General features: G+C 35.9%; 1 protein-coding gene across 2 annotated transcripts; it reads right to left on the bottom strand.

Annotated features, from left to right (window-relative positions):
* Positions 1–12,711: 12,711 nt before the first annotated feature.
* LOC101972667 (immunity related GTPase M) lies at positions 12,712–26,499 on the bottom strand. Of its 2 annotated transcripts, none has more exons than XM_021725726.3 (2): positions 26,376–26,499; positions 12,712–13,885 (listed from the first exon to the last, which is right to left on the bottom strand). In XM_021725726.3, the coding sequence occupies exon 2, from the start codon at positions 13,862–13,864 to the stop codon at positions 12,947–12,949; it is 918 nt and encodes a 305-aa protein (XP_021581401.1). In that variant the 5' UTR covers positions 13,865–13,885; positions 26,376–26,499; the 3' UTR covers positions 12,712–12,946. The 2 variants fall into 2 exon arrangements, 1 of the variants encoding a protein (XP_021581401.1); XR_013438212.1 differs by lacking the exon at positions 12,712–13,885 and adding an exon at positions 16,278–16,449.
* Positions 26,500–27,428: the final 929 nt, after the last annotated feature.

Raw genomic sequence — 27,428 nt, 5'->3', positions numbered from 1 at the left:
AAATATTTCCAAAGCCCTATACAGTTATGTAAATATTAATAAAAAGATTGAAACTAAATGAAATGTTTTAAGAGCTACTGTTACAAATATTGGTAATGAATTTTTTGCCCTCTAATTTGAGCAAAGGCTTAAATGCCATGCTGACTATAGTATGTTTGTGTTACTGTAGCCAAATATCATGCTTCCCAGTGGGATTGGGAAAAAAATTAAAATCATCTAATGGGCATGTGGTATAATGATAATAATATCTTCAACTTAATGGAGATCCATCATAGCATCCAGGATATTCAGAAAAGCACCATCTATCTCATGGACCCTGCATCTTTGGCTGATAAAATACTTTGTGAATTAATTGGCTTTGATCATGGAAACATATTGAAACATTCTGCATGGTACATTACTGGAATAATATGTTTTGCACTAATTATTTTTTATATAATGATAATAGGTTGTCATACCCTCAGAAAAAGGATCTGGGAACTCAAAATAACAGCCCATTACTTGCATTTAAAAAATAAAGAAGATGGATGTGTGGGAAGCCATTCTTGAACTGTGCATGAACTAAAATAATGTTGAATCAATTGGACAGAAAAGCCTGGTATGGGGAACTCCCAGCAGCAATCCTGCTGGTTTGAGAATGCCTGGTTCGTGTGGCTTCCTACACAAATGGGGCTCCATCACAAGTTCAGCACAGTACCAGAGATGGGGTGACCCACTGGAGCCACACAATCTCTTAGAGATGGGTGTGGCTAGCTAAAATGCCAATTAACCTATTTACTGCAAGACCGCTGCCACATCAAGAAGCAAGCCCCCAAGACTCTTCCTGCTGAAACATTATCCCTGACAAAGAATTGGTGCCCTTCTTTAGTTGTTCAGTTCCAGCTCCTATCAGAAGTGGAACACCTATCAGGCACTCCCTGTTTTATATTTAATTTTTGGCTCTGTCTCTATTTCTTATTAATTATTTCAGAGTTTTTGTTTCCAAGGAGGCTCACACCTCCTGGGCAGGAACCTATCCTGGCAGGGTGCTGGCCACCTCACACCTTCACTCTTGTTTTGATGTTTTTGTGAGAAGTCTGTTAAACCTGAAAGGCTATTTGAGAGTTAAATTCATATTGCTAGCTTTCTAGTAAGTGTAGTAATTAATTCCATTGAGAAAATAATCATAGATGATTTTCAAAGTCAGAAATCTAATTGAAAAGTACATGATGAGTATTTTTATAACTATTGATTTCAATTGGTGGGTGGTACATGGGCTTCTATATCTACACATACACACAACTCTCCCTCACCCTCCCCTACTTCTCTCTCCTCTCTCTCTCTCTCTCTCTCTCTCTCTCTCTCTCTCTCTCTCTCTCACACACACACACACACACACACACACACACACACACACACACACACACTCCCATATAGATTATTTTACTGAACTCCTCTCCTTATTGGCAGAGTACTTTATTGCCAAAATTCACATGTTTACTTTAGCTGGATGAGGTCAGGCTTAGAGAAATGATCAAAAAGGCATTCCGATAGTTCTTAATAGGGTGGACAGTATTATTTCTTTGTTTGGGACCATCCCCATTCTACTAATGAAAGTTTTGTGTCCCAGAAAGCCCCTCCCATGATACAAAAGGTTCCAGTTTTCAGTGACAGGTATAGAAATTTTGGAGAAAAGTATAAAACTGCCATAGTATAATGACAATACTTTTAAAAATCTTAAATGGATGCATACATTATATAAGCTTTTATGCATATAATTAATTCTTATATAAATTGTTACTGTTTTCCTCTGACCATTAATGTTAGTAATCATGATTTTTAGTTGAATAATGAGTACTCTGTTACTGTATCATTTCAGGTGATATGATTAAAGTATGCAAATTAAATGCATTGAAGTTGTGAGCTTTACCCATTCATCCAACTTTTCCTGTGATTATTTTGCATCAATATAGTTCTAGAAAACATATTTGAAATTATCTTTTAAAAAATTATTCAAATTCTTTAAACATTTTTTTGGTTCTTTTAGTTATGCCCAACATTAGAATTCATTTTGACAGAGCAATTCAGTCAACAATGCTTTCCCTTTCTTTGCCCTCCTGCCTCTACTGTTATTGTCTTCTGGATATACCTTGCACCACACACATATACACAAAAAAATTATCTATATTTGATAAACAACAAACCCATAAATCTAAGAAGCTCAATGAACCCCAAGCATAACAATTATGAGAAACATTACAATGAAGGATATCATATCAAATTGTTTAAAATCAATGATTAAAAAGGAATTCAGGAAAATAAAAGAAAAAATATGTAAAGGAAAATGGAAGGATAAGGATGATAACAAATTCAATGTTTTTTTTAAGTTTTATTGACTTTTGTAAATACACGACAGCAGAATGCATTACAATTCTTATTACACATATAGCGTACAAGTTTTCATATCTTTGTATATAGAGAATATTCACATCAATTCATGCCTTTATACATGTACTTTGATTTTTTGCATTACAAATCTTATTACACATATATACCACAATTTTTCATATCTCTGTCTCAATATAAAGTGTGTTGACACCCAAATCAAGTCTTCATACATGTACTTTGGATAATGATGTCCATCACATTCCACTGCCATTGCTAATCTCCTGCTCTCTTCCTTTCACTCCTACCCCTCTTCCCTATCTAGAATTCATCTAATCCTCCCATGCTCCCCCGATGTACCCCACCATGAGTCACCCTCCTCATATCAGAAAAAACAATTGGCATTTGTTTTTTGGGGATTGGCTAACTTCACTTAGCATTATCTTCTCCAACTCCATCCATTTACCTGCAAATGCCATGATTTTGTTCTCTTTTAATGCTGTGTAAAATTCCATCGTGTCTATATGCCACATTTTTTTAATCCATTCATCCACTGAAGGTCATCTAGGTTGGCTCCAAAGTATAGCTATTGTGAATTATGCTGCTATAAACATTGATGTGGCTGTGTTCCTGTAGTATGCTGTTTTTAAGTCCTTTGTGTATAGTCTGAGAAGAGGGATAGCTGGGTGAAATGGTGGTTCCATTCCCAGATTTCCAAGGAATCTCCATAAAGCTTTCCATATTGGCTGTACCAATTTTCAGTCCCAGGACCAATGTCTGAGTGTACCTTTTCCCCCACATCCTCTCCAACACTTATTGATGTTTGTCTTCATAATAGCTGCCATTCTGACTGGAGTGAGATGATAGCTTAGAGTAGTCTTGATGTTCATTTCTCTGATTGCTAGAGATGATGAGCATTTTTTTTAATATATTTGTTGATTGATTATATATCCTCTTCTGAGAAGTGTCTGTTCAGATCCTTGGCTCATTTGTTGATTGCATTACTATTATTATTATTTTTGGTGCTTAACTTTTTGAGTTCCTTATGTATCCTAGAGATTAATGCTCTATCTGATGTGTGAAAGGTAAAAGTTTGCTCCCAGGATGAGGGCTCTCTGTTCACCTCACAGATTGTTTCTTTTGCTGAGAAGAAACCTTTTAGTTTTATTCCATCTCATGAATTGATTCTTGGTTTTAATTCTTGTGCTCTAGGAGTCTTATTAAGGAATTTGGGTCCTACTCCCACATGATGAAGATTAGGGCCTACTTTTTCTTCTATTAGATGCAGAGTCTCTGGTCTAATTCCTAGGTTCTTGATCCATTTTGAGTTAAGTTTTGTGCATGGTGAGAGATAGGTGCTTAAATTCATTCTGTTGCATATGGATTTCCAGTTTTCCCAGCACCATTTGTTGAAGAGGCTATCTTTTCTCCAGTGCATGTTTTTGGCACCTTTGTCTAGTATAAGATGAGTGTAATTTTTGTGGGTTAGTCTCTGTGTCCTCTACTCTGCACCATTGGTCTACCAGTCTGTTTTGGTGCCAATACCATGCTGCTTTTGTTCCTATTGCTCTGGAGTATAGTTTAAGGTCTGGTGTAGTGATGCCACCTGCTTCACTCTTCCTGGATAGAATTGCTTTAGCTATTCTGGGTCTCTTATTTTTCCAGATGAATTTTATAATTGCTTTTTCTATTTCTATGAGGAATGCCATTGGTATTTTGACTGGAGTTGCATTAAATCTGTATAGTGAGTTTGGAAGTATGGTCATTTTGATAATATTAATTCTGCCTATCCAAGAGCGAGGTAGATCTTTCCATCTTCTAAGGTCTTGTTAGATTTCTCTCTTTAGGGTTCTGTAGTTTTCATTGTATAGATCTTTCACCTCTTTTGTTAAGTTGATTCCCAAGTATCTCTTTTTTTTTTGAGGCTATTGTGAATGGGGTAGTTCTCCTCATTTCCTTCTCAGAGGCTTTGTCACTGATATACAGAAATGCCTTTGATTTATGGGTGTTGATTTTATATCCTGCTATTTTGCTGAATTCATTTACTAGTTCTTGAAATTTTGTGGTGGGGTTTTTTGGGTCTTCTAGGTGTAGAATCATATCATCAGCAAATAGTGCTAATTTAAGTTCTTCTTTTCCTATATATATCCCATTGATTTCTTTAATCTGTCTAATTGCTCTGGCCAGTGTTTCATGAACTATGTTGAACAGAAGTGGTGAAAGAGGGCATCCCTGTCTTGTTCCAGTTTTTTCTTGCTTCAATTTTTTCTCCATTTAAAATGATGTTGGCCTGAGGCTTAGCATAGATAGCTTTTATGATGTTGAGATATGTTCCCGTTATCCCTAGTTTTTCTAGTGTTTTGAACATAAAGGAGTGCTGTATTTTGTCAAATGCTTTTACTGCGTCTATTGAGATGATCATATGATTCTTTAAGTCTATTGATGTGTTGAATTACATTTATTGATTTCCATATGTTGAACCAAACTTGCATCCCTGGGATGAATCCCACTTGATCATGGTACACAGTCTTTTTGATATGTTTTTGTATTTGATTTGCCAGAATTTTATTGAGAATTTTTGCATCTGTGTTCATTAGAGATATTGGCCTGAAGTTTTCTTTCCTTGATGAGTCTCTGTCTGGTTTTGGGATCAGGGTGATATTGGTCTCATAAAATGATTTTGGAATTACTGTCTCTTATTCTATTTCCTGAAATAAATTGAAGAGTACTGGTAATAGTTCTTCTTTAAAGGATTTGTAGAACTCAGCTGTGTATCCATCCAGTCCTGTACTTTTCTTGGTTGGTAAGCTTTTCATGGCTTCTTCTATTTCCTCACTTGATATTGATGTGTTTAAATTGTGTATGTCTTCCTGACTCAATCTGGGCAAATCGTATGACTTAAGAAATTTGTCAATGCCTTCAATGTCTTGTATTTTATTGGAGTATAAGATTTCAAAATAATTTCTAATTATCCTCTGTATTTCTGTAGTGTTTGTTGTGATCTTACCTTTTCCATCATGTATGCTGGTTATTTGAGTTCTCTCTCTCCTTCTTTTTGTTAGCATGGCTAGGGGTCTGTCAATTTCATTTATTTTTTCAAAGAACCAACTTTTAGTTTGCCAATTTTTTTCAATTGTTTCTTTTGTTTTGATTTCTTTGATTTCAGCTCTGATTTTAATTAGTTCTTGCCTTCTACTGCTTTTGCTGCTGATTTGTTCTTCTTTTTCTAGAGCTTTGAGATGTAGTGTGAGTTCATTTATTTGTTGACTTTTGCTTCTTTTAAGGTATGAACTCCATGCAATGAATTTTCTTCTTAGTACTGCCTTCATAGTGTCCCAGAGATTTCCATATGTTGTGTCTATGTTCTCAGTTACCTCTAAGAATTTTTTAATCTCCTCCTGGATGTCTTCTGTGACCCATTGTTCATTCAGTAGCATATTGTATAGTCTCCAGGTGATGGAGAAATTTTTATTTTGTCATTGATTTCTAATTTCATTCCATTGTGAATGATAAAATGCATGGTAGTATCTCTACCTTCTTGTATTTGCTAAGAGTTGCTTTGTGGTGTAGTATATGGTCTATTTTAGAGAAGGATCCATGTGCTGCTGAGAAGAGAGTGTATCTGCTTGATGCAGGTTGAAATATTGTATATATGTCAGTTAAGTCTAAGTTATTGATTGTGTTATTGAGTCCTATAGTTTCTTTCTTCACCGTTTGATTGGAAGAGCTATCCAGTGGAGAGAGAGGTGTGTTAAAATCCCCCAAGATTATTGTGTTGTGGTTAATTTGATTCTTGAAATTGAGAAGAGTTTGTTTGATGAATGTAGCTGCACCATTGTTTGGGGCATATATATTTATGATTGTTATGTCTTGTGGGTGTATGGTTCCCTTGAGCAGTATGTAATGTCCATCTTTATTCCTTTTGATTAACCTTGGCTTGAAGTCTACTTTATTTGATATGAGTATGGAAACCCCTGCTTGCTTCCACAGTCCATGTGAGTTGTATGACTTTTCCCAAGCTTTCACCTTCAGTCTGTATATGTCTTTTCCTATCAGATCTGAGTCTCCTGGTGGTAGCATATTGTTGGGTCTTGTTTTAATCCAATCTGCTAGCCTATGTCCTTTGATTGGTCAGCTTAAGTCAGTAACATTTAGGGTTACTATTGATGCCTGGTTTGTATTTCCAGCCATAGTTGTTTATTTTGGTTATTTTACTTGAATTGGTTTTCCTCTTTGATTAGTTTTTCCTTTAGTGTACTACCTCCCTCTGCTGATTTTCATTGCTGTTTTCATTTCCTCTCCATGAAATATCTTGCCAAGGATGTTTTGTAGTGCCAGTTTTCTAGCTATAAACTCTTTTAATTTTTGCTTACTGTGGAAGGTTTTTATTCTATCTTCAAATATATAGCTTAATTTGGCTAGATACAAGATTCTTGGTTGGCACCCATTATCTTTCAGAACTTGAAATATGTTGTTCCAGGATCTTCTAGCTTTCAGGGTCTGTGTTGAAAAATCTGCCGTTATCCCAATTGGTTTTCCCCTATATGTAATCTGATTCCTTTCTCTTGTGGCTTTTAAAATTCTCTCTTTATTCTGTATGTTGGGCATTTTCATTATGATGTGCCTTGGTGTGGGTGTGTTGTTATTTTGTACATTCAGCATACTGTAGGCTTCTTGAATTTGGATTTCTAATTCATTCTTCATGTTTGGAAAGTTTTCTGATATTATTTCAGTGAATAGATTGTTCATTCCTTGGGTTTGGATCTCTATGCCTCCCTCTATCCAAATAACTCTGAAATTTGGTCTTTTAATGCTATCTCATATTTCTTGAATATTCTGCTCATGGTTTCTTATCATTTTTGCTGTGTGGTCTATGTTCTTTTCAAGATGATTTATTTGATCTTCATTGTCTGATATCCTATCTTTTAAGTGGTCTATTCTGTTGGTGATGCTTTCATTTGAGTTTTTAATTTGGTTTATTATTTCTTTCATTTCAAGATTTCTGTTGGTTTGTTTTTAGAACCTCTATCTCCCTGTTGAGGTGATCTTTTGCTTCTTGAATTTTTTTATGTAGCTCATTGTGGAAGTGATCTTTCACTGCCTTTATTTGTTCTCTTATGTCTTCTTTGAGATCCCAAAACATTTTAACCATGTATATGCTGAAATCTTTCTCTGTGCTTTTTTCTGTTCTAGCTGCCAATCCTTCTAATGATGTGTTGTTTTGGTTTGTTTGTGGTACTTTCTTCCCTTGTCTTTTCATATTGCTCATGTGTCTTTCTTTCTAGCTCTGTGGATCTGGTTTGTTATTGTTTTTACCCTATAGATTTGTAGTGCTCTTGTAGGGATCTTAGATTTCTCCTTTGTGGGGAAAGACAATGTTAATAGATCCCAATATCAACAATACATCATCTATGAACAAATTGTTGTTATTAAGACATTTACAGTTTAGTTTCAATGTCCAGAAATGTTTGATTCAATTATTATTTAAAATATAATCAGTAGTTTCATAAAAATGTTTATAGGTTCTGGTGCTGGACAATGAACTGCTGGTCAAGTGTAGGGCAATAAGATGCCCAAATAGTGATCTGATCTGATATGATAGCCACACTCACCAAAAATGATGAGGAAGCTTTTCCCAAGATGGAATTGATCTGCTTCCATCACTGGGTGTCTGGTGAGGTCGGGTGTTGTGGGCGATGGCCTTGTGCTGTGGATAGGCAGCATCTGAGTGACATGTATGGGAACAGAGCCCAAAACTGAATGTTTTTAAATAATCAAAACCAATTTTCAATCTAAACTGGTTTTCTTTCTTCTTTTTTTTAGTATCTTATATATTCTGGATTTTAATCCCTTGTCAGTATAATAATTTCCAAATGTTTTCTCCCCTTCTTCAGGTTGTCTCTTCATGGTTAGGTTGATTGTGTTCTCTGCTGCAAAGAAGCTTCTTGGTTTTAATTTCATTTCACTGTCTATGCTTTTAGGTTATTACTCAAAAAAAATCATTGCCTATACTTATGTTCTGAAATGTTTGTCCTGTGTTTTATTTTAGTTGTTGCATGATGTCAGGTCTTATATTTAGGTCTTTGATTCATTTTGGGATTATTTTTATATGATGCAATAGGGTCAAGTTTCATCGTTGCCTATCACTATCCAATTTTCCCAGTACCACTTATTGAAGAAGCTGTCCTCTCTGCCATGTATGTTTTTGGTTTCTTTGCTGAGAATGGCTGTTGATGTGTGGATTTATTCCTGATGTCTATTCTGTTTCACTGGTCTTGTTTCACTTTTTATGCCAATACCATGATGTCTTGGTTACTATCATCCTTTAGTATATCCTAACATTGGATCTTGTTCTTCAGCTTTGTTCTCTTTGCTCAAGATTACTTTGGCTGTTTGGGGTCTTTTGTGCTACCATATGAATTTTAGGATATTTTTTCTAGTTTTATGGAAAATGTAACTGATATTTTGGTCTGGATTCTACTGAACCTGTAAATATCTTTGTGTAATGTGGATTTTTAACAACCCTAATTCTTCTTATCCATATTCATCGGTCATATTTTTTCATGTACTTTCTTTGTTGAATATTTTTTAGTTGTAGATAGACACAATATATTTATTTTTATTTATTTATTTTTATGTGGTGCTGGGGATCAAACCCAGGGTCTCATGCATGAGAGGCAAGCACTCTACCACTGAGCTACAACCCCAGCCCTCACGTACTTTCTTCAACTTTTTCCATTGGTGTTTTGTAATTCATTATAGAGGTAATTCATTTTTCTTCATTTTTCTTCTTCTATTTTTTTTTCTCCTGCTTTCTCTTGTTACTGGGACTTAAACCCAGGGGTACTTTGCCACTGAGCTACATTTTCAGCCTACTTTTATTTTTTATTTGAGTCAGGTTCTCATGAAATTGCCCATTCTATGCTTGCACTTGCTATCATCCTGGTCAGCCTCCTAAATCACTGGGTTTACAGGCATGCAACACCATGCCCAGTTGTCATTCACTTCTTTAAGTTTATTCCTAGGTACTTTTTTTTACAACTATTGTGAATAAATTTTTTGTGATTTCTTTCTCAGCAAGTTCATTATTGGTGTTCAAAATGTAATTGATTTTTGTGTGTCAATTCATATCCTGAAACTTTGCTGACTTACTTTATCAGTTCTAACAGTATTTGAAGGAGTGTGTAGATTTCTTTATACATACAATTATGTTGTCTGTGAACAAAATCAAATTGACTTTGTCCCTGCTTATTTGTAGGCTTGTTATTTGCTTCTCTTGTCTAATTGTTCTAGGTAAGACTTCAAGTACTATATTAAATAGAAATTGTGAAAGTGGTTATCTCTCTCTTGTTAAAGATAGTAGAGAAAATGATCTCAGCTTTTCCTTTATTTGGTGTGCTGCTGGCTGTGGTATTGTTGTTCATATTCTTTGCTATGTTCTGGTATGCTTCTTATATACCTGAATTGTTCAGAATTTTTGTTACAAAGATATATTGAATTTTATCAAATAATTTTTATGCTTCTAAGAGATAATCATCTGACTTTTGTCTTTCGTTCTGCTGGTGTGATATGTATTGTGTTTATTGTTTGATTTTTCTATGTTGAACCATTCATACATCTCCAGGACAAATCCTGCTTGATTATGGTGAATGATCTTTTTAATATCCTGTTGGATTCATTTGCTAGTAGTATTCATTTTTGCATATTCATCACAGATACTATTCAATAGCTTTCTTTTTGTTTTTGTGTCCCAATTTTAATAACAAGGTAATTCTGGCCTCATACAATGAATTTGGGAGAGCACTTTGCCTTTCAGTTATTTATAATAATTTGAGAAGAACTAGTACTTGTTCTTAAAGTTTAGTTGAATCTGCAGTGAAGCCATATGGTCCTGGACTTTTCTTCTTTTTTCTTTTTTTTGTAAATATTTATTTTTTAGTTGTAGATGAACACAATACCTCTATTTTGTTTATTTATTTTTGTGTTGTGCTGAGGATCACACCCAGTGCCTCACGCATGCCAGGCAAGTGCTCTGCCACTGAGCCACAGCCCCAGATCCCTGGACTTTTCTTCGATGTGAAACTTTTTATTATTGATTCAATACCATTGTTATTGGTCTACTCAGTGATTTTCTATGTCTTCAGGATTCAGTGTTTGTAGTTTATATGTGTTTTTAAATCCATCTAGTTCTTCTAGTTTTCTAATTTGTTAGCATATAGTTTTTCAAAATAGTCCTGAATGATCCTTTGCATTTCTGTCTGTCAGTTGTAATTTCTCCTTCTTCATCTATGATTTTATTTATTTGGATATTCTTTCTTTCTTTATTAATCTAACTATAAAGATTTGTTGATTTTGTTTGTCTATTCCAATCAAAAACACAGTCCTTCACTTTATTGATCTTTTGCATTTTTATTAGCCTCTATTTCATTTATTTCTGCTTTGATATTTGTAATTTCTCTCTTCTATGTTGCAGTTTAGTTTGTTCTTGTTTTTCTAGTTTCTGGAGGTTTATGTTAGGTTATTTCTTTGAAGTCTCTTTTTATGTAAGCACATATTGCTATAAAACTCTCCTAGTGATGATTTTTCTGTATCTTCTGAGGTTTAGTGTGTTGTGTTGCCATTTTATTTGTTTCTAAAAATTTATAAATCTTCCTTTTTCAATGACCCGTTGTTGATTTGATATTATGTTGTTTAGCCTTCATGAATTAGTACAAAAATTTCTTTCATTATTGATTTCTAGTTTTACTCATTTGTGGTCAAAGAAGATATATTAAGTTGCCAAGATTTAGTTTGTGGCTTAGTGGTCTGTCTTAGAAAGTGTTCCATATGCAGACAAGAGGGATGTATATTTTTTAACTGTTAGATGAAATATTCTGTAAATGTTTTGTCAGTCCATTTGTTAATAGTATAGTTTAACTCTCATGCTTTTGATGAATCATTGTTTATATGACCTGTTCATTAGTGAAAGAGGGGTCTTGAAATCCTCAGCTGTTATTATATTGCAGCCTATCTCTCCTTTAGCTCCAATGTTTGCCTTATGAACTTGGATGCTCTGGCATTAGATGCATATTTTCTTTTTCCCTTTGTCTGATCAAGTAATTTCAGAAGACTTGTTTTCAAGTTCAGAAATACTTTCTTCCACTCCATTTAGTCCTGTGGTTGAGGCTCTTGATTATGTTTTTTTTTTATTTGCCTTATTGAGTTTTTTACTTTCCAGATTTTTGGGTTTTTTATGATCTCTATTTCCTTTTAAAATTTCTCATTCATAACATAAATTGTGTTCCTGATTGTGTAATTCTCTTGATTCTCATTGAACTTCCTTAGGATTATTCTTTTCAATTCTTTTTCAGGAATTTTGTCCATTTCCTTTTCTTTGGGGCCTGTTGCTAGAGTATTATTTTGTTTCATTTCACCTGATATTTCATAATTTTGTGTCCCTACTTTGATATTTGTTTATCTCATAGATCAGTTGTTTCTACCAATTTTATAGGGTGCTGTTAGTAGTAAAATTGCTTTCTACTGAAAAAGTCACAGGGTATATTGGTTTGTAGGCTACAATGACTTTGGTTCTGATTGCATGGCATAGTATAGATTCCATGTATTTTCTTCTGCTATAATTAAGGATTTTTTAGGCTTATTGAATGTGACAACCAGGTCAGAAAACCTGGGTGTCTTTGCATGACATATGGGAAGGGGCACTCCAGCTTAAGAAGGTGTGGTGCCCACAGAAGTGAGGTTGGGCACTTGCTTTGTGACAACTCCAGTGGAATCAGGCAGAGGCAGTGAAGTATGCATGCATGGTGGCAGGACTGAGCCTGTCAGTTTCTGTATGCCACATAAGTTGGGGGTCACTCCTGCATCCCTGGGTAGGTGTGGTGATGTAGCACACACATTTAGTAACAAGAAGTACCACTGAGTCTCCAGGACAACATGGCATGGATACTCCAGGAGACCATGGAGAGGTATGATTTAGCTTATGTGACAGTGTGACTGAGGTGCCTGTGCAACGTGGCATATAGTTGTGAATCTGTGCTGGTATTATAGTTTGAATCTTGGGTGTCCCCAGAAAATATCATGTGTTAGGCAATGTGGGAATATTCAGAGATGAAATGATTACATGAGAGCTATAACCTCATTGGTGGAGTAAGCCTATTATTATTTCTTTGAATGGATAAACAGGAGGATGTGCCCTTAGTCTAATTGGAAATCCACCTGTTTCTTGAATATATCTCTTTGAGGAGAACTTCAGCATCATCAGACACTGTTTTAAGGTAAAAAAAAAATGTCATAGTGTAACTCAGTGGTAAAGTGCTTGTAAAAGGCCCTGGGTTCTACTCCTAGTAATGCAAAAAAAAAAAAAAAGTCATAGTCTAATGTAAAGACCAGAGCAAGAACACACCCACACACCCATTAGTTGAACAGAACATCTTCAAATATTTCAAAAGTATTTTTGGAGATTTTCAACAAATTTTGGAATTGTTCCAAAGGAACATGCAAATTCTCAGCCACAATCTGCAAGGATGCATCATCCCAAACCAAAAGGTCTCAATAGTAGTTGAAGCCTGCCTTCAGCTTCTACACATTATTTGTCACTGATGATGCCCTCCACAGGCAAGGTGGCCAATATTTTAGACTTCAGTTCTTCTAGCCAGGTAAACTGCTTCAGAAAACACCGGTTTCTTAAAATAGCCCTATCAATAATCTTAAGCAGGGAAAGCATAAAATCATGGTGCTTTTGAACAAGCAGATCCTTTAGTAGCTTGTCTTTCAAGATCGGGAAATCATACTTAGAAGGATCACAGTTGGATATCAAAAATATTTGTGGTTTATCAATGTTATTACTCTTAAAATTAATCACACAGTCCTCTCGGATCTGCTGCAGGACTTTTTCTCTGTCAAAGGTAGTTGGCTTAGATATCTGTGCATTTTTTAAATCACAGTCTACCTTGGTTCTCACAAAGTAAAAATCCTTCTTCTTAATTTTGATTGTCTTGACCAGGTCCAAATCATTTTTCTTGAAGCGTGTAGCAGAAACAATAATGAAGAAGTCATACTCCCTAAATTTTACATTCTCCAGATAATGTTTTGGCTGGAACTTAGTGATTCCAATCCCAGGCAGGTCCCAGATTATCACATTGGGAAAATCTGGGTGTATGTATGGAGTTCTCTTCATGGTCATCTCCACCACCCCAATAGGAGCTGCATCTTTTTCTTCATGACCAATCCCTCTCAGGGCATTGATGAAACTTGACTTCCCTGCCCCAGACTCCCCTATTACAGCAATGTTGAGTTGGGCATTACTATTTTTTTCCACTACACTGTTGATTGCAAAGGTTGCCTCCTCAATGTTTCCTTTTTTCAGTTGCAACTCTATCAAACTGATGGTTTCCTGAGAAATGATTTTGTTTTCTACCTCCAAGTTCTTCAAATGTGCAGTAAAGCTGGAGGCCAAATCGTGGTGCTGATCATGAGCAGGAGTACCAGAGAACTGTTGACCCATGACTGTGCACAAGTAAAGTAACTGAAAGAAAGAGGAAAGTTGAAAGGGTTACTATGCCAGAAGAATGTCTTTGAGCTTTGGTCTTACCCAAAGTGCTGCAGACTTTGCCATTTCCCTCAATTATGCCCTGAAACAGATCAATTTTTCATATCTTTCTGGTTTTTTCTTATTTGAACTCTTTACTATGGAAATATTTAAACTTAAAGTTAAGAAATATAATACAAAAAAACTGCAAGTGTCTTTTAGAATCAATTTGCCAAAACATGGCTAATCATCATTCATCTAATCCTACTAGAGGATGCAACCTAATCCAAGACATCACATCATTCCATGCATAAATACTTCAGTACATTTCTTCAAACTATAAAGAATTTTGATTATCAAATTTCATAACATTACCACACATTACCACATAATCATCATCAGAACACAACCAGTTTCAAATTCCTCAATAACCATGTAGAATTTTTTAGTGTTCATTGTTTTACACCATTGACTTAAAATGTCAGTAAAGGCCAGATGCTATATTGGGTTGATATAATTTTAAAGTTGCATTGGTTTACTTTTCATGGGTCCTTTTCTTGTCTTTGTTCATGAATCATTATTAACTTGCAATAATATGAGGCTTCTTCATCCTTCAGGTCCAAGTTTTAAGCCCATTAACTCAATGTTTCAGCATTTTGAGCTTTTATTTTAGTACCCTGTTTTCTTTTAAATGTCTTATTTTACAAAAGTAATTTAATTGTACAAAGTCTTTTTGGAAAATTAGAATTTGGGAAGAGCTTCAGAAAAACTCACAAGCCGCTATACTTTCTAACTTAATGATATGAAGGTCATTTCTTTCAAGTTTATTGAGATACCACTTGCATATAACAACTACATGTTAAGTTGTACAGCTTCATGTTCTGATATATGAATACATGATGACCTGATAATCACAGTCCACCTAGCACAGCCATCACCTGTATGTTGTTACCATTTGTGAGTGTGTCTCTATGTGTGTATTTTTTGTGTTATTGTTTTGTATAGAAAGAATGCCTAGTATCTATTCTCTTAGCAAATTTCATGTGTACAATACAGTATTTTTATTATCATAATCACGCTGTACATTAGATCTCTAGAACTTTGTTCATCTTGTGTAACTAAAACTGTGTATCCTTTGCCCAACATTTTCCTTCCTCCCAGCTCCTTGCAACCATTCTTTGTTTCTATGTGTTTGACTATTCAAGATTCCACATGTAAGTGAGATCAGGAAGATCATTTTCTATGTGGTTAGCAGAACAGACCAGAGCTTCTAATGTGACCTTTGTGACTTTTGCATTACTGAACTAACACTAAAGCCTCTTGATATTGCTCAGTATGCATTAAAAAAAAGTATTTAAGGAACATATAATTCCAGAAGTTCATAATATTTTGCAAGAGCCAAAGTGAATCTTATATATGTGGTTGGGACTAAGCCATCTCAATTAACTATGCCTAAGCAAACTTTCTGCTAAAATGAGGCCACAGGAAAGGACAGGAGAGTGAACCATTGGAATCCATTGGTAATTCATCAACTGCTTTCGAGAACAGAGCCATTGTAAAAAGTCTCAACCTGCTTGTCATTACAAAAAGACACAGATTTTGGAAACTGGTCCTAAAGGTCACCAGCATTGATTTCAAACATCACAGTTAAGACCCGTGGAAAAACATAAAATAATATTTTGGGAAGGAAGAATGGAAAAAATTGTGAAGCAAGAGTAAAACATCTAAATATACTCTCCTTGTCCACTGCAGATCAAATGTTTATGCAGGGAAGTACAGTTTACTCAGTACTTTGATACATTGATTTATGGATATGTATCAGACTTCTGTTTAAACACACAAATAGGAACACAAACAGTATAATGGCCAAAAATAATATTTGGATTGGGGAAAAGAAACCTAATAGAAGAGGCTTAAAGGATAAGAATGAAATTAAAAATTTCTTCCTAGTTTGTAGCATGCTGCATCTAACTTGTTCAACAAACTGGCAATCTTTCTTTGAGATATTTTCCTGAGGAAAAACCCTACCTATTGAAATTTTGAATGGTGAAAGAAGATTGTGCTTAGTTATTTGCCTAGATCACATTTCCTGACTTGAGGATAACAAAACAAGCATTTCTTGACAACATCTTTCTTGACATAATGATACAGATTCTTTGTCCCTTGACAGAATAAAAACAGGAAAAGATGAGCACTTATTCTTTTATAGAACTGGCAAACAGGTTTAATTAAGCCAGTTCTGGTACCTTTCAATTCTGATTATTGCTTGGACTTCCTGAATGCTCTGGGAAGAAGCAGTACAAGAAAGATATAGGCATTATTTACAATTTTTAACAAATGAAGCAAATATAAAACTCTTAGTCTCTTGGAATTCTAGTCTCACCTCTTTGGCTTTAGAAAGAAGCAAAGTCACCCAAGTGTAAAAGGTATTTCAACTTCAAGGAAAGTTTCCACATATGATGATGAAGAGGTAATCACAAGACTTGGGTTCAGCTCTCCAGCAAAATTTATTACATGGTCTTAGAATTCATTCTCAGACACAGTGAGAATTGGGGTTCCTCCTGGTGTGTTGTTAAAAGATTGGAGAAAAACTGTTAGAAGATGGGAGAAAGGCTCTTTTGAGACACTGAAGGTGAGAATGAGATTACAAATCTCCATAGTTTCAAATTTCTCTTCAGTGAATGTCTTTATGGGATGGTCTTCCAGTTCCTCTTCCTCCATATAAGCATGGAAATATGAGGGTAGAAGTAGACCTGGGTCCCTAATAGGAAGATGAGTTTACAATTGTGAATTGATGTGTTAAAATTGGACATAATTTCTTGGATACTCTGTGACATTTTGATAAATGTACACACTATGAAATGATCAAATCAGGGTAAGCATATCTATCTCCTCAAACATTTGTCATTTCTTTGTGAGTAAAGCGGTACAAATGCTTTTTGCATTATATGGTACATTAACACTATCTGTCCTGATTGTGCAATAGAACACCAGAAATTATTGTTCCCTTCTAACTGTAAAGTACCACTTGACCAACCTGCTGGAAGAAGTCCAACTCCATCTAGGAAAACCTTCTTCACCATTTTTTGTGGGTGTGGCTATCAGATCAAATCACCATTTGAGCAGCATATCATCCTTCATTTGACCCCCAATTCATTGTCCACCACCATAACCTATAAATATTTTTATGGAACTACTGATTATATTTTAAATAATAATTGAATCAAACATTTCTGGACATTGAAACTAAACTGTAAATGTCTTAATAACAACAATATGTTCAAGGGTGAGGTATTCTTGATATTGGGAACTGTTAACATTGTCCTTCCCCAAAAAGATCCCTACAAGAGCACTACAAATCTATAGGGTAAAAACAATAACAAACCAGATCCACAGAGCTAGAAAGAAAGACATGAGCAACATGAAAAGACAAGGGAAGCAAGTACCACAAACAAACCAAAACAACACATCATTAGAAGGATTGGCAGCTAGAACAGAAAAAAAGCACAGAGAAAGATTTCAGCATATACATGGTTAAAATGTTTTGGGATCTCAAAGAAGACATAAGAGAACAAATAAAGGCAGTGAAAGATCACTTCCACAATGAGCTACATAAAAAAATTCAAGAAGCGAAAGATCACCTCAGCAGGGAGATAGAGGTTCTAAAAACAAACCAACAGAAATCTTGAAATGAAAGAAATAATAAACCAAATTAAAAACTCAAATGAAAGCATCACCAACAGAATAGACCACTTAGAAGATAGGACATCAGACAATGAAGATCAAATAAATCATCTTGAAAAGAACATAGACCACACAGCAAAAATGATAAGAAACCATGAGCAGAATATTCAAGAAATATGGGATAGCATTAAAAGACCAAATTTCAGAGTTATTTGGATAGAGGGAGGCATAGAGATCCAAACCCAAGGAATGAACAATCTATTCACTGAAATAATATCAGAAAACTTTCCAAACATGAAGAATGAATTAGAAATCCAAATTCAAGAAGCCTACAGTATGCTGAATGTACAAAATAACAACAGACCCATACCAAGGCACATTATAATGAAAATGCCCAACATACAGAATAAAGAGAGAATTTTAAAAGCCACAAGAGAAAGGAATCAGATTACATATAGGGGAAAACCAATTGGGATAACGGCAGATTTTTCAACACAGACCCTGAAAGCTAGAAGATCCTGGAACAACATATTTCAAGTTCAGAAAGATAGTGGGTGCCAACCAATCTTGTATCTAGCCAAATTAAGCTTTATATATGAAGATAGAATAAAAACCTTCCACAGTAAGCAAAAGTTAAAAGAGTTTATAGCTAGAAAACTGGCACTACAAAACATCCTTGGCAAGATATTTCATGGAGAGGAAATGAAAAACAGCAATGAAAATCAGCAGAGGGAGGTATTACACTAAAGGAAAAACTAATCAAAGAGGAAAACCAATTCAAGTAAAATAACCAAAATAAACAACTATGGCTGGAAATACAAACCAGGCATCAATAGTAACCCTAAATGTTACTGACTTAAGCTCACCAATCAAAGGACATAGGCTAGCAGATTGGATTAAAACAAGACCCAACAATATGCTACCACCAGGAGACCCAGATCATATAGGAAAAGACATATACAGACTGAAGGTGAAAGCTTGGGAAAAGTCATACAACTCACATGGACTTCGGAAACAAGCAGGAGTGTCCATACTCATATCAAATAAAATAGATTTCAAGCCAAAGTTAATCAAAAGGGATAAAGAGGGACACTACATACTGCTCAAGGGAACCATACACCAACAAGACATAACAATCATAAATATATATGCCCCAAACAATGGTGCAGCTATGTTCATCAAACAAACTCTTCTCAAGTTCAAGAATCAAATTAACCACAGCACAATAATCTTGGGTGACTTTAACACACCTCTCTCTCCACTGGATAGATCTTCCAATCAAACAGTGAAGAAAGAAACTATAGGACTCAATAACACAATCAATAACTTAGACTTAACTGACATATATACAATATTTCAACCTGCATCAAGCAGATACACTCTCTTCTCAGCAGCACATGGATCCTTCTCTAAAATAGACCATATACTACACCACAAAGCAACTCTTAGCAAATACAAGAAGGTAGAGATACTACCATGCATTTTATCATTCACAATGGAATGAAATTGGAAATCAATGACAAAATAAAAATTTCTCCATCACCTGGAGACTATACAATATGCTACTGAATGAACAATGGGTCACAGAAGACATCCAGGAGGAGATTAAAAAATTCTTAGAGGTAACTGAGAACATAGACACAACATATGGAAATCTCTGGGACACTATGAAGGCAGTACTAAGAAGAAAATTCATTGCATGGAGTTCATACCTTAAAAGAAGCAAAAGTCAACAAATAAATGAACTCACACTACATCTCAAAGCTCTAGAAAAAGAAGAACAAATCAGCAGCAAAAGCAGTAGAAGGCAAGAACTAATTAAAATCAGAGCTGAAATCAAAAAAATCAAAACAAAAGAAACAATTGAAAATATTGACAAACTAAAAGTTGGTTCTTTGAAAAAATAAATGAAATTGACAGACCCCTAGCCATGCTAACAAAAAGAAGGAGAGAGAGAACTCAAATAACCAGCATACATGATGGAAAAGGTAATATCACAACAGACACTACAGAAATACAGAGGATAATTAGAAATTATTTTGAAATCTTATACTCCAATAAAATACAAGACATTGAAGGCATTGACAAATTTCTTAAGTCATACGATTTGCCCAGATTGAGTCAGGAAGATATACACAATTTAAACACATCAATATCAAGTGGGGAAATAGAAGAAGCCATGAAAAGCTTACCAACCAAGAAAAGTTCAGGACTGGATGGATACACAGCTGAGTTCTACAAATCCTTTAAAGAAGAACTATTACCAGTACTCTTCAATTTATTTCAGGAAATAGAATAAGAGACAGTAATTCCAAAATCATTTTATGAGACCAATATCACCCTGATCCCAAAACCAGACAGAGACTCATCAAAGAAAGAAAATTTCAGGCCAATATCTCTAATGAACACAGATGCAAAAATTCTCAATAAAATTCTGGCAAATCAAACACAAAAACATATCAAAAAGATTGTGCACCATGATCAAGTGGGATTCATCCCAGGGATGCAAGGTTGGTTCAACATATGGAAATCAATAAATGTAATTCAACACATCAATAGACTTAAAGATAAGAATCATATGATCATCTCAATAGATGCAGTAAAAGCATTTGACAAAATACAGCACTCCTTTATGTTCAAAACACTAGAAAAACTAGGGATAACAGGAACAAATCTCAACATCATAAAAGCTATCTATGCTAAGCCTCAGGCCAACATCATTTTAAATGGAGAAAATATTGAAGCAAGAAAAAACTGGAACAAGACAGGGATGCCCTCTTTCACCACTTCTGTTCAACACAGTTCATGAAACACTGGCCAGAGCAATTAGACAGATTAAAGAAATCAATGGGATATATATAGGAAAAGAAGAACTTAAATTAGCACTATTTGCTGATGATATGATTCTACACCTAGAAGACCCAAAAAACCCCATCACAAAATTTCAAGAACTAGTAAATGAATTCAGCAAAATAGCAGGATATAAAATCAACACCCATAAATCAAAGGCATTTCTGTATATCAGTGACAAAGCCTCTGAGAAGGAAATGAGGAGAACTACCCCATTCACAATAGCCTCAAAAAAAAAGATACTTGGGAATCAACTTAACAAAAGAGGTGAAAGATCTATACAATGAAAACTACAGAACCCTAAAGAGAGAAATCTAACAAGACCTTAGAAGATGGAAAGATCTACCTTGCTCTTGGATAGGCAGAATTAATATTATCAAAATGACCATACTTCCAAACTCACTATACAGATTTAATGCAACTCCAGTCAAAATACCAATGGCATTCCTCATAGAAATAGAAAAAGCAATTATAAAATTCATCTGGAAAAATAAGAGACCCAGAATAGCTAAAGCATTTCTAAGCAGGAAGAGTGAAGCAGGTGGCATCGCTACACCAGACCTTGAACTATACTCCAGAGCAATAGGAACAAAAGCAGCATGGTATTAGAACCAAAACAGACTGGTAGATTAATGATACAGAATAGAGGACACAGAGACTAACCCACAAAAATTACACTCATCTTATACTAGACAAAGGTGTCAAAAACATGCACTGGAGAAAAGATAGCCTCTTCAACAAATGGTGCTGGGAAAACTGGAAATCCATATGCAACAGAATGAAATTAAGCACCTATCTCTCACCATGCACAAAACTTAACTCAAAATGGATCAAGAACCTAGGAATTAGACCAGAGACTCTGCATCTAATAGAAGAAAAAGTAGGCCCTAATCTTCATCATGTGGGAGTAGGACCCAAATTCCTTAATAAGACTCCTAGAGCACAAGAATTAAAACCAAGAATCAATTCATGAGATGGAATAAAACTAAAAGGTTTCTTCTCAGCAAAAGAAACAATCTGTGAGGTGAACAGAGAGCCCTCATCCTGGGAGCAAACTTTTACCCCTCACACATCAGATAGAGCATTATTCTCTAGGATACATAAGGAACTCAAAAAGTTAAGCACTAAATAATAATAATAATAATAATAATGCAATCAACAAATGGGCCAAGGATCTGAACAGACACTTCTCAGAAGAGGATATACAATCAATCAACAAATATATGAAAAAAATGCTCATCATCTCTAGCAATCAGAGAAATGAACATCAAGACTACTCTAAGCTATCATCTCACTCCAGTCAGAATGGCAGCTATTATGAAGACAAACATCAATAAGTGTTGGAGAGGATGTGGGGGAAAAGGTACACTCAGACATTGGTCCTGGGACTGAAAATTGGTACAGCCAATATGGAAAGCTTTATGGAGATTCCTTGGAAATCTGGGAATGGAACCACCATTTCACCCAGCTATCCCTCTTCTCAGACTATACACAAAGGACTTAAAAACAGCATACTACAGGAACACAGCCACATCAATGTTTATAGCAGCACAATTCACAATAGCTAAACTGTGGAGCCAACCTAGATGACCTTCAGTGGATGAATGGATTAAAAAATGTGGCATATAGACATGATGGAATTTTACACAGCATTAAAAGAGAACAAAATCATGGCATTTGCAGATACATGATTGTGTTGGAGAAGATAATGCTAAGCGAAGTTAGCCAATCCCCAAAAAACAAATGCCAATTGTTTTCTCTGATATAAGGAGGATGACTCATAATGGGGTACAGAGGGGGGAGCATGGGAGGATTAGATGAGTTCTAGATAGGGAAGAGGGGTAGGAGGGAAAGGAAGAGAGCAGGAGATTAGCAATGGCAGTGGAATGTGATGGACATCATTATCCAAAGTACATGTATGAAGACTTGATTTGGGTGTAACACACTTTATATAGAAACAGAGAAATGAAAAATTGTGGTATATATGTGTAATAAGAGTTGTAATGCAAAAAAAATCAAAGTACATGTATAAAGGCATGAATTGATGTGAATATACTGTATATACAAAGACATGAAAAATTGTACACTATATGTGTAATAAGAATTGTAATGCATTCTGCTTTCGTGTGTTTTTTAAAAATCAGTAAAACTAAAAAAATTACCATGATAGAAGTTTAAATTTTTTTCAAATTCCCATTGAAAAGTAAAAGGTCAGATCCAAATGCTTTTAAAAGTTTCATAAGAAATTAACATCAGAGGATATAAATTGTAAATGTGTGTGTGTATGTGTCAGTGTGTGTATGTGTCAGTGTGTGTGTGTGTGTGTATAGATTTAAAAGAAAGGAAAAAATCTAAGAACGATGCTACTTAATTCATTTTAAATCTGATATAACACTGAGGGTTAAATTGAATAAATAAAAGAAAATAATAGATCATATTGCCTCTAATTTTTTCTGAAAAATCTTTCTAAATAATAGCACTAGCTACCTGAAAGATACATACGTACATGTATACATATTATACATACATGTAAGTCCAGTAGAAATACATATATAGTCTACTGATATTAGTGTGACATTTTAGAAAAAGAAGAAAGCAAGGTGGTTTTCTAAACAATATTTAGCTAGCTTAGGTTTGGTATCTTTACATTCTCTTCTCCCTAAAACTGAATCTTCTAAGACTTTCCATGTCAGCACATGGACCCCCATCATTAATTAGGGAAACACATTGAAACCCTTCAGTAAATTTTCATCCTCATATTCCTATCTAATCCTCCATTAAATTTGTAAACAACCTTTTTGATTATTTCTCCAAGTTTATTCACTTAGATCATTTATCATAAAGCAGCCACGCGACCTGGTCCAAGGCACTATCATTTCCAGCTTGGAATACGTCATTTGACACTTTACTATTTTTTATCCCCTTGTTCTTACCAGCAACATTTATTTTCAAACATAGCCAGAGTTATTCATTAAATGTATAAGTTAGATCATATCACTCCTCTCCTTAAAGCCACCACAGGGATTCTCATTTCACATACATAGCACACCTGCCGTACACACCATAGCTTTGAATAGTGGTAGGACATCTGGGCCCCTTGTTTGCTGCATTCCAGCCACCCTGTCTTTCCTGGCCCATGTTTCTATCCCAGGACTTTTGCAGTGATTTACTGTTCCCATTTCCTAGAATGCCCTTCCATTGTCTGTCCCATGGGTCATTAATCCTTCACCATCCTCTAAGCTCTTTTTGACTTATATGAGGTTTGTTGAATTTTATATTCTTATTGAGATCTGACCTTGCACCTGTCCCCATCATTCATCATTCTTTTTTATATATCCCTTTTCTCCATAACACACATCACCAAATGACTTGATATTTTTATGTACTTACTTAATTACAGTACAATTAAACATCAGGGTGGCAAGATGTGTTTTTGCTTTTCTCACTCCTCCATCGCCAATATCCACAGAAATATGATGACTTACTATTTATTGAATTAATAGACTAAATGAGGAAATCACTAAAATGCTCTCATGAACTGTTAGGCCTATTCTCTGGCTCTAACTGGTCCATGGCCATGAAGTTCCTATAGAGAGTGAGTGCCAGGCTTCTTAGGAGAAACAAACAACATCCTACTACAAAACAGGGCCTCTCCTTAGAATCAACAAGTACCATGCAAATGAGCCAACACACAGACAAAGAGATTCAGTCCACAGGCACCCCCTTTACCCTCTCTGTTCTACAGTGGGAAATGGATAAAGCTATACAGGAAATGAAAGCCACAGAACACTTCATTCTGATGGCAGACACAAGGTGCTTGTGTTTCAAAGGAAGGGCTGCCACACACCTGCCCAAAATCAACACTAAATGTTTGCTTAAAAACCAAAATGAGACAAAATGGGGAAAAAAGCAGATACATGATATGCAAAACCTCTGTGGATGTTTTGAACCAAATTAAGTTTGGTTGGTGGCATCCACATGCATCTCAATGACTTCTGTGAAATCTTAAATGATGTCTAAAAAAAAAACTTTCCAGTGGCCAGAGGCCCACAAGTACATAAACATCAGGAGAGCATATGCAAAATATTACAAGAGGAAGAATAAGTGCTCACTGGGTCAGCCTTACAGTTAAATTAGGACATTGAGGCCTGGATATTGGGAACATGAATAAACAAGGAAGATGCTCCCTGGGAACTCTTCAATACAGAATGAGACAACAGATCTTCAGGAGAAGGTACCAGGACACCATGACAGAACCAATGTTAAAGAACATGGTCAAGATAAAGACAGGAATGTGCCTCTGGCAATGGTTCCCTGTCAGGATAATCTTGAACCCCTGGAGACGCTTGGCAATCTATAGAAATCTCTGGTTGTCACAGCTGGAAGGTGAGATGCTACTGACATCTCTTGTGCAGAGATCAGGGATGTAGCTTACTGTCCCACAACATACTCTGAAGTATTATCAGGCCCCAGATTTCCATATTGGGATGAGTGGAAATCCTTCCTTTCCTCCTTCAGGGACCTTATAGCATAGCACAGTCCTGGGGTGGGCTGTGCAGGGTAGAGTCATGATTTAGGAAGAAATTACTTTCACATTTATATGAAGTCTAGTCAGGGAACTCCTTAATAGTGGTGCCAATTTTTTTTCTTGAAACCAAGGAAAACACCCAGAAATGTGAAGGAATCTATCCAATCTGTTGGACTGTGGGGCTGGACAGTGATGCAAGGATCTACTGGGAACTGTGCAGACCTCACATGGCCAATCATGAATTTTCTCCTCATACTAATCCCCAGAGAAGATTGGAAGAAAAGGAGGATAATAAAGAACATGATGAACCGCAGGTGCATCAAGCAAGCAGCCTTGCAACATGGCCCCTGAGTGGTGTTTGTGAAGCCCACTGAAAAGTATCCAGTGAGCTCTGCAACTCAGGGTGGATGGGCCCACAGCCACCCTGGAGGCCATGGGAGCAGTCTCAGAGCATCTAGAAATAGCCAAACTGGAGTGGGAAGAATCAGTTGCTGACTCATGAACAAAGCCCCAGGGTGAGGTCATTCTGACTGTTGACCAGAAAGATGGGGATAAAGAGAATAGAATAGAAGAAATGATAAACCAGCAAGTAACAGAGAAAAAAAAAAAGAACCATAGCCAGATTCACTAAGGAAGGAAATAAGAATCCTCTGGCATGTCCAGAAAGTCACTAAGAGCACATTGTGTTATGAGCAGACTTCATTATTTTTTCAGTCTTCCTCTCTTTTATCCTCTACCAATTCCCTGTTTCAATGACACTCCATAGTCTGCTTTAAATGTCTTGTCCACTATGAACACAAGGGACAAGGATTTGCACTATCAATCATTTTAAAGGATACATGTCGCAATGACATTATTTTGCCATTTTTTTTTCCTGACTTGCCTGACTTTTCTTCACAAGAGATCATTAGATTTCCTACTCTACATTTTAAAAATGAAAGACTCCCCAGTCATAAATGTTCTACAGTTAGTTATAGCAGAGGTGGCATGCAGAGTTGCCCCTGCTTCAAGTCTAGCTTATGCTGCAATGGGAGGAATAAAAAGTGCTGAATTAGAGTTAATGATATAAGAACAGGGAATAAAAGAACTGAGACAGAACCAACCTCACATATTCTGTGGTGATATTCCCTAATATATTCTGACACATATATTTTCAACTATTCTAGAGGGAGGTGCTAGAGACAGAACAAGACTAAAGAAAAAAAAAAAACATTTCACCAAGTAAAAAAATATCTGAAACATTTGCTTTAAATTTGCCTGAACTTCAGTGATTAACTATGACTGTTCATTAGCCCATCCTACCTCCCTTCCATCAAGGCTCCTTAGCTTCCAAGTTGAGCATCTCATTCCTCCAGCCCGTGCTCCTAAATGTTTTGGTAACCAAAATTTTCTTAGAGAAAAGAAATCTTTTGGGTCGGAAGTCACCTGAATGGCCTTGCTGGATTAGTAGAAAATCCTGTGTCTGGTTGATGGCTTACTGTTGTTTAAGGCTCTGTAGCTCTGATAGGCTCTTCTTCTGAAATCTACCTCTTCTCAGTCTGTGCAAAGTAACACACACAAGGTGGCTGAACAGGGCTTATATACTCACTTGGCTTCTCTCCCTCCTTTCTGTGTGATGCTGACCAATCATGGAGGAAGTTGGGAAAGTCCCATTTCTGAATCAACCGTATTTCCCAGAACACAAAAGTGAAACCAAAATTTGTCTTTCCAGAAATTCAGTCAGTTCTGGGAAGAGAAAGTTGAACGGTCTTGAGATCACAAGTAGGCTGTCAGAAATTTAAGGCTTGACAAGAGAGGAGAGCACAGAGAAGCAACTTAATAACAAGGCTAGAATACCTTCCATGGTCCCTGATCATTTTTTCTGATCCCTGACTCCACAAATGCAGCCTGAACTGAGAGTCACATCAGCTGTCTCACCAGAGACACCCCCCACTCCCAGCCTCTGTGACAGTAACCCTGTTCCTGATTAATGTGAGTTTATTTCACTCAGACCTCATCCCTATTTTATAAACATTAGGGAGTGCTGTAAAATGGATGTGAGAGTTTGGGGTGAGGCAGTCAGAAGATAGAAAGGATGGTATTGTGGTTTGGATGTGAGGTATCTCCCAAGAGCTCTTGGGTGAGAGTGCAAAAATGCTCAGAGATATAAGGATTATATTATGAGAGTTTGAACCTAATCAGTATTATTCCACTGATATGCATTAACTGGATGGTAGCTGTAGGCATGTAGGGTGTGGCTGGAGGAGTAAGTCACTGGAGATGTACCTTTAGGGTTTGTATTTTGTCCTGGATGAGTGGAGCTATCTCTGTTTCCTGGTTGCCATGGCCTGAGCTGTTTTTCTCCTCTCCTCCATGATGTTCTGCCTCGTCTTGGATCCAAAGCAAAGAACTCTACTGATCATGGACTGAGCCTCTGAAACTATGAACCAAAATAAACTTTCCCTCCCCTACATTATTTTCATCTAGTCTTTTGGTTAC

The sequence above is a fragment of the Ictidomys tridecemlineatus genome, chromosome 1 (assembly GCF_052094955.1).
Source record: "Ictidomys tridecemlineatus isolate mIctTri1 chromosome 1, mIctTri1.hap1, whole genome shotgun sequence".
In the NCBI taxonomy this organism is placed as follows: Eukaryota; Metazoa; Chordata; class Mammalia; order Rodentia; family Sciuridae; genus Ictidomys; species Ictidomys tridecemlineatus.
Note: the sequence above shows the minus strand (reverse complement) of the source record. Positions and strands in the feature narration are given on the sequence as shown.